Genomic DNA, 13,455 nt, shown 5'->3' on the forward strand with positions numbered 1-13,455 from the left:
CCTGTTGGACTATTAATTACCAAGGGATCCCATTTCATTGTTTTCTTCCTTACTGGGTTGACACTCTTTGTATTTTAATTGAAAGGTAACTTGTTGGAAGGGGAAATAGTCCCTTGAGAACTCTTAGATGTATTTGGGAAGCTTTTTTTTTTTGGCGGGGACATTTAGGGGACCCCATTGGCCTGGAATATATTAAAGCCAAAGGTAAAAGTTTAACCTACTTTGGCATCCATTTGCCATTAATTAATTTGAGTGATAGCTCTATGAGGAGGCCATTGTGCCTCTGCCACCTGGGGGTGGTAAGGCAAGTGAAAATTTCAAGTGATCCCTTTGTTGCATCAGATGGGAAATGAAGTAGGATTCCTTGATCTGAATCAGTTATGTGTGAGGTGGGCCCAAAAGGAACAAGAATAGAATTGGTGAGGCTGTGAATTGTGTGTTATATGGGAAAGGGCAGCATGAGGCCTGTACGAATCAGTTATAGTCAAAGCACACCTGGTAGCTCTCACAGTGATGCTCAGTGGTCCTGTATAATTAACATGGCAGTGGGGGAAGAATTTATTCCTGCCTCTGCCCCTGTGGACTGTGATCCTATCCATGTAATGCTGATATTTGGTTTTGATGCACAAGTCACAGCCTTCAGTAACTAACTAGCCAGTGATAGGCTTAGAGACAATCCCTTTCTTTGTGTCCACTCCACCAGGGCAGAGGAACCTCTAAGCCCTGAGTTATTATGGGCCCAGACCACCATTTGGTAAGGAGCTTGTAGGGCCTGAATAGGTAGTCCCCAAGGGACCTGCTGGATATGGTGTGTAGAAACACACTTTAGACAGTTTGTTGGCAGTGTCACTGAAGTGTGATTCTGGTGTGGTAAGTTGAGTGTTTGGAAACATGTGACATAATAGGGATGGGTGAAGCTGCGAACTATTTTTAAATATGGGGGTCCCATAAAGGCTTTTCTTCTATGAGAAAAATTTTCCATTTCTATTGATGTGACCAGTTGGCCAGCCTGTTGGCCATTGCCCAAAAATCAGTGATGATTCATAGATTGGGCAGTTGGCACTTCAGAATATCCTGGAGAGCTAACTGGAACATTTCCCACTCTGTAAGCTATACAGACCCCGACTATGGTAAGGGAGGTTTTTAAGACTGTATGGTGTCCCATAGTCTTTTGGTGAGCTGTGTTGTGTACATTGATAGTGCTGCCATCAGAGATATACCAACCAAGTCCTTTACCATGTCAGACAGTTGGTCACAAGGGAATGCCCACTTGGCTAGAGGAGAATGAATTGGGGCACCATTGCCAGTGTCTCAGGATTCATGGGTAAGGGGCTGAATCTGGGGAACCCATATACTCCTGTGATTTGGAAAGGCCCTGTTTGCCAGGTTTAGCACTCTCCTATAGGTACCATTTTCATTTTACCAGTGGTTGTTCAGAGTTTCTGCTAGAAATTCTCTCTCACTCTTGGCATTAGACAAATCTGTGTACACAGGCTGACTGGTTATAGCCCTGAAAATGCCTCTTTTTCGAGATAAAAACAATAAGCAGCAGGAGCAACCTATCCAATGGGGTATATTGGGTGACAGAGGGATTTTCTTAGTCTAAAAACTCATAGGGAGCCTTTGTTTTCCAGAGATTCCAAGAAGCATATTCGGAGGTGGTCAAGACCTTTAATATAAAATCTTTTCCCTAGCAGGACAAATGGGGAATGCCTGTCGTGCCAATTTTAAGGCACATTGCTGAGAGATACAGATGTATTGTCTCCAGAAAACATGGATAATCCTAATCATTGGTGTGTGTGTATCTTTTTTGTGTCTGGAGTGGGCTTAGTTCTAAGAGTTGATGTTTGATGCTGGGCTATATCTACCCTTAGAGGGCCAGATGATGCCCAGGAATTTTTTTTTTTAATTTTCATTCTTTTTTGATATTTCCAAATGTAAAAATAGAGACAAGATTCTTACACCGATTATCTGAAATATGACCATGCAAAGTAATTCAGAGTGTGCACGACAATAATTTGCCCTGCTTTGGTGTTGCTGTTTTATACAATGGTGTGATCAACAGAAAACTGAATGGCATGTGCTTAGTTGGAAAATGTCAGCTGTTTACAAAACATGCAGATCAGTTTCTACCTCATGTTTGCAAGCTTTAATTTCCAATAAATAGTTTCTTTGTGTTTTTTATTTGGGAGGCACATGGGACTGAAAAATTTAGCTTCCCAGTTTTATCCAGCGATCACACTGAAAGCAGAAATGACAGCCCCAACACTTCTAATTTTGGAGGGCTGAGATAATAAACATTATTGTATGTAGTAGATGAACTATTTAGCTTGAAAATGTTGGCATTTTCTCTTAAGAGAAATAAATTTCCTTAGGGCCTTTTCTCTAATTTTGCTTGACTGGGTTCCAGAAGACTCCCCAATGAATTTTTTAAGGTGTAACAACTGTAAAGTTTTCTGTTTGTTTATTCAAATAGAAGACCTCAGAATGTTGCTAGTTGCATAAACTAAAGATGGCTGTTTGCTACATTGCGCTGAAGAAAATTCTGACCCCAAGTGGCACTACTTAGTCAAAATTTTTCTGACCAAAGAAAATTATACAACGATAGTTATAGCCCTAACTTTTTAAGAGATGATTGACATCAATACTGTATATAGTTTACATGTCAAATATATAGTTCAAGAATTTATAAAATAAGATCATGCATTATTACATCTAAGAATATCATTTATTCTTAGAATAAATTCTTAGAAGAGAAATCCCCGCAAATACTTGTGACACAGCATTTCAAGTGAAAAGTCTTATGTACAGAAGCCATCTAGTTTCTCTGCTGTAAGTACATAATTTTAAAAAAATTTAAGAGATTACTGAAAAGAAATCATAGCCCATTGGAGGCTGATGGAAAGTGTCAGCTGTGGAATTTTAAAAGAGCACCCAGAGTACATAGTCTTGGTGCAAAGAAAAATGTAAAGTTCTGAATGATCATATTTGATCACACTATATAATTTAGAATGAAATTATGTCATTATAGGTTTATTTTCTACTTTACTCATTCCTTTGACAGCATTAATTTGTGAACTAAAATTTATATCTAGTTCAGCTGCATTTATGGCACAAGAGCTCATCTTCATAATGTGGTACCAGCTTTTTAAGTGTAACAACACTATTTTTAGCAGTAATTGTATTTTTTAAAGATTAACAAATTGTGGAATAAAATGCTCTAACTCTAACTTATACTTACTAGTAAACTTTTACAGAGGCCTAAGTCTACACAAAATGATCCTTCACTCTCCCCCATGCTACATCTTAAAGGTTTTTCCTTCCATCTCATTTCTGACCTGGTAGGGGAAGTACAGGAGTTTCAGAAAAGGTACCTGTATACTTTAGATGATGCCCAGGAAATTGACAGAATTTGATGGCCCTTGAATATTATGGGGTGTTATTACCCAGCCTGTTTCTGTGACTGATGTATGAGTGTAGCTGGGTCCTCCCAGAGGCCTTCTTTAGAGTCTTTCCTTAATTAAATGTCAACTGAACAGGGCCAGTATTTAAGGGTCTTTTTTTTTTTTTAGGGTTTTTTTACAGCAGTTTGTTAGGGTCTCGGTGGCAAGACTTCTAATTTCTCTCTCAATTCTATCTTCTAGTTTTCAGGGTACAGGTCTTGTTCATCTTTTGTCAAATTTGTCTGTTTGGCTGTGAACCTACAGAATAGGAGCCGCCAAATTTCGATGGATATTGAAGACTGCAAAACAAAGAAGACCACTCCATATGGCAAAATAGTAACCATTTATTAGGGAACTTAAAAACTGGGAGCTGGTGCTGGGTGGCTACAGGGAATTACTTGGCATTATATGGCGCAAAGACAAGGCAGAGCCAGTTAGAATTTGCAAGATCATAAACATGCCTCTCTGGGGTTACTGATGTGTAGCAGGAGTAGTTTAGTGCAGGTAGCTATACAAGCTTAGGAATGTGCACATGACCTTTAAGTTGCACCTAGAGGGAGTAGGTTTTTGCTTTATCTAGGAATTTATGGCTTCTTTGGTTTGTGGGCTCACATTCTACCTTAAAGAACCCACTCACGTTCTACATACTCCCCTTCCCCGAATAAAATACATATACTAATAATGGTCAGCTAATGTCAAGAGGAAAGTTAGTAAAGTAGATCCCCAAGCCCCACTCTGTTAGGTTGAAAGGCAGTGCTCACCAGGGCATTCCATCTTCAGTAGAAGTTGGCAACTGCCCACACACCCAATAGTCAGTCTGGTTTGGAGTTATAGCTATTTTAGTTACCCATTTCAAGAATTCATTTCATTCTGCTGCAAAAATGAGAAACATTATCTTAAGGACAAAATACAGGATGTTTAGTAAAAACTAACATGGGAAGGTCATGACTATTCGATAAGATGGAAGTTACAGGCCCATCTCCTGACAGGTTAGTGCGTACTTCTGTCCATCTGACAGAGGAAAGAGTCCTATGTAGTCAATTTGCCAGCATTGCCTGTTCACCACAATATCAATATTATGGGGTAGGGGGTGCCTCCATCTCATGCATGTTTGGGCAGGACTCACAGGCTTAAGCACATCACCATATTTCAGAGGGAGATTTTACAAAATTCCCATATAGTCTTAGGACCCTCCTTTGGCTTATTGGCAGATAAGCCAATCTGCTTGGTCATGGTTTTCATCAATTCATATAATTTTAGCTAAGGTGTAGGCTTCCAAATTTCCTGGAGGCATGTGTGAAGTCTGGGCTGGAACATGCCAGATTGTTACTTTGGCATTGGGATTTTATGCTTGAACCCAGATAACTTAATCACAGGACTTTACTCCATATGTCCTTACCAGCTCCGTCTGTTTCTCCTTTTTCCACAGTCCCATCCAGAGAGTTAGACATAGGTCAGCTGTCAGCATATGGAGATGGACTATAACCATCCAGATAGCTTGTAGCTCAGCCCGTTGACTGCTCTGGTGTTTTCCTTCATCCATCCATATGGTGTCCATAGTTGTTTGAATTGCTATCACTCACCAACAAAGAGGCTATCTTCTGTAGGAATGGTCTGTATATCAGGCATCCTCTACTGTAGCTCCTACACCCTCTGTTATCGATGCTACTTTCTCTATTGCTGGCATGGTTGGTGTAGGGAAATCTTTATGGGCCCATTAAATTTCCAAAGATTCCCGCAGATGAGTGTGCACTCTGCTCCAGTTTCATTAAGGGCTGCAACTGCAGTGGATAATCTAGCTCTAGAGCTAGAGGTCTCCAATCACCTGCTGTTACCTGTATTTGCAGGTAACTGTGGGCCCATCCCTAGTTTTCAGGGGTAGGGAGTATCCATCCACCCCCTTGTCCCCGACTTACTTTCCTCAGAGAAATCTGTGGGAATGACAACCATGGCAAGGATTTAGAAGTATCAGAGGCTGATACTTTTTTTACTTAGGCTGTTTTTGCCAGAGTCCTACTAATATGCAGTAAGTTGTTTATTTTTCCTATTGGGGTGTCTGTGGCAATTAAGTAAGCCCATAATTGCTTATGGATCACATGTGCAGGCCCCCTCTGCCCCTTCCTTTGCAAAGTCTCTGGTTACCTTCGGCCTTAATCTTTTTGAAGTCTTACCCAAATGTGCTGTTACCTGAGTAAACCCAGTGAATGGCCTGAACAACTAGGGGGCTTAGAATAGCTATTAATGTCCCATATCAGACTGGAGGCACGGTTTTTATTCTTTATACCAGCTGTGAACAGTTCATCGTCAGGTCCATGAAAGTGTTCAGCATAAGCTGCATGCTTCATTTGCAATTCTCTGACCATATTTTGTAATTCTTACATACATGGCCATCTACCTTTGTGGATGGTATATCCTCCTCATTAGACCAGGCCAATTTTGCAGTGAGAAGGTACCACACTAATAAATTTTGAATGCTGTCTGGTCTTTGTCATCGCCGGTAAAAATGTTAACAAAGAGAGGAGTGTGCGGTTATGCTAGTCATTTTTGCCATTTCCACTCCTGGAAGCCTAATACCATGTCCTCCTTCATCCCATAATCTTAGTAACCAAGCAGGTAAGCTTTTGGCCCTTTTGTTTATACTTTTGTGGGGGTAGGCTTCCTCATTACTGTTTAATTCTGAGCAGGAATCACCTCCTGAGGGTTATTGGAATCACTGGTTGCTTTCATTTTTTTAGTTATTAATTGTCTTGCTTGTTTAGGCTCTTCTTCAATTTCAATTTCCTATTCACTCTCCCAGGGATCCCATACCTTTGGATCCCAGCCTTCCCTCTGGATAACCCCTTGCACCTGCCACCCAGCAACCTTCTTCCCTACGTTTTCGCAAATTTACCTGTCATTACTTCTAATTGTCCCTCTTGGGTTTGTGCCTTTTTTGCTAATACGTGAGCGTTGTTAGAAAAGGATATTAGGTTATCATGTTCCAGAGCTAAAACCTCTTCTAATCTCTTCACTTAAGCTTCTGCTTTTGATTGGACTTTAGTAGCATATCTAACTGTCCATAACAACCATGTAGTGGCTGCAGTAGTTTTTTTCCTTGCAATTTCCATTCCCCTTCCTTGCCCCAGTTCCCCTTTAGGACAAATACCACCTAGCAAGCATTTTCAGGACATCCCTGTGCTCACATACTGGGCTAAAATGTTCTAAAAATGGGCCCCCCACCCCATGTACTGAAAGTTGGCCACACTGGGGTTTCCCCCACAGATTCCTGTTTCCTCTGCTTGTTTCATTTTCACTCATCTTCTGGCCATGAACCTATAGAACAGGTTCCACCAAAGTTCCGTGGGCATTTACAACAGAAAAACAGAGTAGACCACTGCATATAGTAAACTAGTAACAGTTTATTATCAAACATAGAAACCCAGAGCTGGTTCTGAGCAACCACAGGGCATTCAGAGTAGTGTTCCTTGCTGCCCAGTGGATTACCAAAGGTTATATGGGGTAAGAACAAAGGAAGGCATAGAGCCAAGTCAGGATTTGCAAGATCATAAGCATGTCTTTTTGAAGTTATTGATGTGTACCAGGAGTAGCATAATGCAGATAGTTATTGTACTTAGGAATGTACACATGCACTTTGAGATGGACCTACAGGGAGGAGGTTTTTGCCTTATCAAGGAATTTATGGTTTCTCTGGTTTTATGGCCTCAAAGTTTCTTGGTGCTATTATAAATGGTATTGTTTCTTGAATTCATCTGATTATTTCTACTAGTATATAAAAATAAAATTAACTTTTCTGTATTGACCTGGTATCCAGCAGCCTTCCTATACTCACTGATTGGTTCTAATAACTTTTTTGTACATTTCTTAGAATTTTCCACATAGAGGATCATGTCATCTGTGAATAAAGATTTTTATTTCTTCCTTTCCAGTTTTTTCTTGCATTATTGCATGGGCTAGAACTTTCAATACAAAATTAAAGAGAGTGAGCATCCTTACCTTGTTCCTAATCTTTTTGAGGAAAGCATTTAATCTGATTTTAGAATGTTAAATCAACCTTGCATTCCTGAAGTAAACACCTCATGGTTATGATTTATTAGTTTTTATGTACATTATGGGATTTTATATGCTGAAATTTTTGTATGTGTTAATGCAGGATATTGTTCTGTAGTTGCCTTTTCTTGTAGTGGCTGGCCTTATAAAACAGGTTGGGAAGTAGTCACTCACCACTTTTCTGGAAGTGTTTGTCTGCCATTAGTATTATTTCTTCCTTCAATGTTTGATGAAATTCATGGGTGAAGTTATCTTTTCTTTGTGGAAAATTCTTAACTATAAATTTTATTTCTTTAATAAAGGGCTACTCACATCATCTGTATCTTTTCTAAACTTTGATAGTTTGTGTTTTTGAAGGAATCTGTTCATTTCATCTGAGTTGAATTTATTAGCATAAAGTTTGTAATATTCACTTACCTTTTTAATATATGCAGAATCTAGTGCTGTCACCTCTGATTTCCAATATTGGTAATATGTCTTCTTTTTCTTATACTTCCTAGAGGTTTATTAATTTTGTTGTTATTTTCAAAGAACTAGCTTTTACAATTCATTGATTTCTGCTCTGGTATTTGTTTCATTTCTTTGATTCTTGTTTTTTAGTTACTTTGAGACCTTCCTTCTGTATTTACCTCTAAATTTCCTTGTAAATACTGCCTTTGATGAGTTATATTTTCATTTTCATTCACTTCAAAAATGCTTCCTAATAATTCTTTTGACTTGTTCTTTGATCCATGGTTTATTTAGAACTACATATTTATTTTCTGAATATATGGAGATTTTCCAGAGATCTTTGTGTGGTTGATAACTGATTTCATTCAGTTCAGAGAGCATACTTTGCATGAGCTGAATCTTTTACATTTATTGAGACTTGTCTTATGGCCCAGAGTGTGGTCTGTCTTGGTGAATGTTCCATATGTACTTGAAAAGAATGTTTTCTGTTGTTGTCGAATAGTGTTCTACAAAGGCCAAATTGTCGATTTGATTGATAGTGTTGTTCAAAGCCTCCTGTATCTTATTTTCTACTTGCTGTACCATTGAGAAGGTAGTGAAATCTCCAACTATAAATGTAGATTTGACTATTTCTCCTTACAGTTCTATCAGTCATTTTGAGTACTAATCCCAGATGTGCAGGTAGTATAATGAGGCTGTGTAATTAAAACATATTTACCCTGATGTATGTTGCTGCTACTTAGGATCAACCAAGGACAAAGAAAAAGAGACTTTCAATTTTATTATTCTTACAGACAAGAAGGTTAATTTTTCCTTTCTAAGCACTTTTTGGGGTGTCTTTATATTTGTTCTGCAGCTTTCTATTTTCTAATTCCTAGCCCAATCTTAGACCTGTACTTCTAAATAGATCTCATTCAAGCTTAATGGCTAGGGGCCCAGCAACCAATTATTTATTTCTTCAGGCATTTAAAACTGAAAACATCCAACATCCTGGTAAAGATAAACTGGAGATTCCATTCATGAAATAAAGCATACCACTAGGCCTATGTACAGGTTTTGTAATATCTGAATAAAGAATTTACATATTTTTCATTTTTCATTCTCTTTATCCTTTCAGGAGGCTGGAATCTAAATGAAATGGAAACTCTGAAGGAAGCAGGACTAAAGTGCCTTTCACTGGGAGAACTATCATGCTGGCAAATCAGGGGACATGTGAACAACCTAGCCCGAAGTCAAAACAACATGATAAATATTCCAGAAAAGAGTTCTCAGTTCTCCAGACAATGTGATTCTTCCTGCCAAGTGGGGGAAGGAGTATCTATTCAGGCTTCTGAATATATGATGAATCTTATAAGGCCCAGCTCCAATATTATTGAAAATCAAGGATATCCAACTGGGAGAGCTCAGAATTCTTGGAGTAAAATTTATCTGAATGAAAAACAGAATCATCAAAGAAACTGTAAGCTGATGAAAAACAAGTTATTTATATTTGCTCCATGTATTGGTATTTTCAGTTGTATTTCACATCACCATGATAACATAGTGCATGGGAGAGATGGAACTTACAGCATCAGTGATTGTGGTAAAGACATCTTAAAGATACCACCTTTTAGCCATCATAGTATAATTCACACAGGACAAAAACCCTACCAGTGTAGTGAATGCGAAAAAACCTTCAATGATAGATCTAGTCTGCAACTTCATCAGCAGGTACACTTGGGAAAGAAGTCCCCTACATATGGTGTACATGGGAGAAACATCAATTGTAGTTCAGTTATCACCAGTCAACACAGTGTTCACACAGGGAAAAAACGGTATTGGTGTCATGAGTGTGGTAAGGGTTTTAGTCAGAGCTCAAATCTGCAAACTCATCAGAGAGTCCACACAGGGGAGAAACCCTATACATGCCATGAATGTGGTAAGAGCTTTAATCAGAGCTCACATCTTTATGCTCATCTGCCTATTCACACAGGAGAGAAGCCCTATAGATGTGAAAGTTGTGGGAAGGGCTTCAGTCGTAGCACAGATCTCAACATTCATTGCAGAGTCCACACTGGAGAGAAACCTTATAAATGTGAGGTGTGTGGGAAGGGCTTCACTCAAAGATCACACCTTCAGGCCCATCAAAGAATCCACACTGGAGAAAAACCATATAAATGTGGGGATTGTGGTAAACGTTTTAGTTGTAGTTCAAATCTTCATACCCATCAAAGAGTCCACACTGAAGAAAAACCATACAAATGTGATGACTGTGGTAAGTGCTTTAGTTTGAGTTTTAATCTTCATAGTCATCAAAGGGTCCATACAGGAGAGAAACCCTATAAATGTGAAGAATGTGGTAAGGGTTTTAGTTCGGCCTCCAGTTTTCAGAGTCATCAAAGGGTCCACACAGGAGAGAAACCATTTCGCTGCAATGTATGTGGTAAGGGCTTCAGTCAGAGTTCATATTTTCAAGCCCATCAGAGAGTCCATACTGGAGAAAAACCATACAAGTGTGAAGTGTGTGGGAAGCGCTTTAACTGGAGCTTGAATCTTCACAATCATCAAAGAGTCCACACAGGAGAGAAACCCTATAAATGTGAGTCATGTGGTAAAGGTTTCAGTCAAGCCTCAAATCTTCAAGCCCATCAGAGTGTCCATACTGGGGAAAAACCATTCAAATGTAATGCCTGTCAGAAGCGGTTCAGTCAAGCCTCACATCTTCAAGCCCATCAGAGAGTTCACACAGGAGAGAAACCATATAAATGTGATACATGTGGTAAGGCCTTCAGCCAGAGATCAAATCTTCAAGTTCATCAGATAATTCACACTGGAGAGAAACCATTTAAATGTGAGGAATGTGGGAAGGAATTCAGTTGGAGTGCTGGTCTCAGCGCTCATCAGAGGATCCACACAGGAGAGAAACCCTATACATGTCAGCAGTGTGGTAAAGGCTTTAGTCAGGCCTCACATTTTCACACACATCAGAGGGTCCACACTGGAGAGAAGCCATATATATGTGATATCTGTTGTAAGGGCTTCAGTCAGAGATCACATCTTGTATACCATCAGAGAGTCCACACTGGAGGGAATTTAAAAATGTGAGGTGTGGTATATTCTTTAGAGTTCACATCTTCATCTTGAAGAGTCCTTGTTGGTCACTGGAAAATGATTCCTTTAGAACTCAGAAGCATCATCAAAGAATCTTCACAGGAGGGAAGCTCTATAAAATGTGGTGTTTTAAGGACTTGGTAGCAATTTTTTTTTTTTTTACTAACATTAGATTCCACAAAAAATCTGTTTGTTTTATAAATAAGGTTGGTGTTTATACCAGAGTTCAAAGTGGGTCCCAATCCTCGATTACAACACGGCAGACAAACCTTAACATTCATCACACTGAATGAGAGGCTTCTACTACTTCCACTAAAGAGAGGCTTTAAAAAATGAGGAGTATGGAAAGACTAACAAAAATGTAATGACAGACACAGTTGATGCCCTCAAGGATATAACCCTTATGTAGGAAAGAGGTTTTTTTGTTTTGTTTTTACCATTTACTCTCCCCTATGTAGAATAATATCTGACTTCTAAGAAGTGCCCTACACTTAAGACAAATATTTTTAAATGTAAGTCAGTTCCCTGCTCTAAATTCATATTAAATTAGATGCAAAAGGAATCCTGCAAATATACTCACATTAATTCCAGGAAATAAACATTAATTAAAATACAGAAAATCATTATTACTGCCATCCATAATAGCACGCATTTGGGCAAAAGACTTGAATGGCTCCCCTTCTATCCAGCCTCAATTCTTTGTACAGTGTGTCATCAATTATGTACAGTGTAATTTTTAGTTCATTAGTTTATACTTTGTAGACAAAAAACCTTTTTTAGTAATCTTATAAAAATGTGACACTGCAATTTACATAACTGATTTTTTTGACTAATTGGTTAAGGTAGAGTTTTACTATAACTCTTTGAAAGTATTAAAAGTAATGACAAAAGTTTATTAGTAAACTTGAGTTGATAATTGGTTTCTTTTCATTATTTTCATTCAGACTTAGGTCAAATTGCCTTTTCCGTGCTGTAGTTCTTCCACCAACCTCCTAAGGCAGAGGCTTTGGCAGATTTTAAGGACATTGTTTTTGTCACGTTCCTCAACCCATTGCCATTTGACTAAAATGTCATTCTCTGTAATGATTTAAGTTACAGTACCATTTACACAATATTGTATGGTTGACACTTTTGTCGATAGGTGTGATCACAAGCTTTGGGAGATGAGTTGGTCATGTTTGACCTTGTAACCCTAGCATGGTAAGTTTTGCTTAGGAGAGTATAGCAAAAGTGAGAAAGCGTACACGAGGATATTTATCCTGAATTTGAAAAAGAGGGAAATATCCACCAGTAAAGGTTGAATAAATTTTCCAATATGTTCCAATTATGTACAGTCTTTAAAATGAAAATATAGACCTAGAAGGAGAGGAAAAGAACTCTCATATTCCTGAGAAAACTTCCTGGTATGAACTTAAAGATGTGATGGTATTCATACAGGTAATGTGTGAAAGGATAGTCATTATAAACTGAGACTTTCTGGCAGGGAAGGTTTTGGCTGAATTTTTCTTTAATTTCTTGAATTATTTACAGTGACCATTATCATTTTTACTTGAGTAGTAAAATCATGAAATAAAAAAATGACTCAATAAATGTAAACCCTTTATAGTTAAATCTTAGCTTCATATGGCATATAAATCTGTTTAATGGTTGTATACAAAAAAAAAGGATTTGGGTTTGTTTTTGGTTTTTGTTTGCATTATTTGTAATAGCAAAATGCATTCATCACTTAGATTGACAACATGGCCTACCCACTAAGTGAAGTACCATGCAGAATTAAATGAGAGAAGGTGTTTACAATTCTTAACATTGGTAGGTACCCGGTTTATATATTTAGAAAAACAGGGAGAAACTTAGGCTTTTGTATGAGCCTATTTAGTACACAATGTACTATGTATTTCTGAGCAAAAAAAAATTTCGTTACCTTTAAAACAGTAAGTTTTATGTAAATGTTTTTTAAAAAAAAGTATAGAAAGTTTTGAGAGTGGTGTCACGAAGATGGCATAGTGAGCTTCTCCAGGGGTGGCCACAGAAGCTTTAAGCAAGAAACAAGAACTGTTAGAACCATCTTTTTCAGAGCTCCAGAAAACGAAAGTTAAGTAACAGGGTGAGTACTGAATCAAGGAAAGGCAGCTTAAACCCGCAAAGAAAATCTCATGGTGTATTTACTGCAGCCCCACCTCCCATCCCATTGTCGTAATGACTTGGCACATGTTTCCACTGAAAATTTAAGGCTAAAGTTCTGGTGGGAGCAGAGTAATCCTTGTGCACATACTGGTGTATATGTCAGTCTGTGCCAGTGTGGTGGCACAATGAAGGACTGAACCAGAACACCTATGGTAGGCTTGCTGTCCCAGAACTTGCCTCACACATAGAGGTGGCTCAGAGAGCTCTTCTATAAAATGTTGTAAGAGAACAAATAATTGCT

At 38.4% G+C, this 13,455-nt stretch overlaps 1 protein-coding gene across 5 annotated transcripts in view; it reads left to right on the forward strand.

Moving 5' to 3' along the window:
• Positions 1–13,232, forward strand: part of ZNF235 (zinc finger protein 235) — a 62,597-nt gene extending 49,365 nt beyond the window's left edge. For all 5 annotated transcript variants that reach the window (XM_077131519.1, XM_077131520.1, XM_077131521.1 and 2 more), the window contains one exon: positions 9,058–13,232. In XM_077131519.1, coding sequence (XP_076987634.1) covers positions 9,058–11,024 — 1,967 coding nt within the window. In that variant the 3' untranslated portion in view covers positions 11,025–13,232. The remainder of the gene's footprint in view (positions 1–9,057) is intronic.
• The last annotated feature ends 223 nt before the right edge of the window (positions 13,233–13,455 follow it).

The sequence above is a fragment of the Tamandua tetradactyla genome, chromosome 16 (assembly GCF_023851605.1).
Source record: "Tamandua tetradactyla isolate mTamTet1 chromosome 16, mTamTet1.pri, whole genome shotgun sequence".
Classification (NCBI taxonomy): Eukaryota; Metazoa; Chordata; class Mammalia; order Pilosa; family Myrmecophagidae; genus Tamandua; species Tamandua tetradactyla.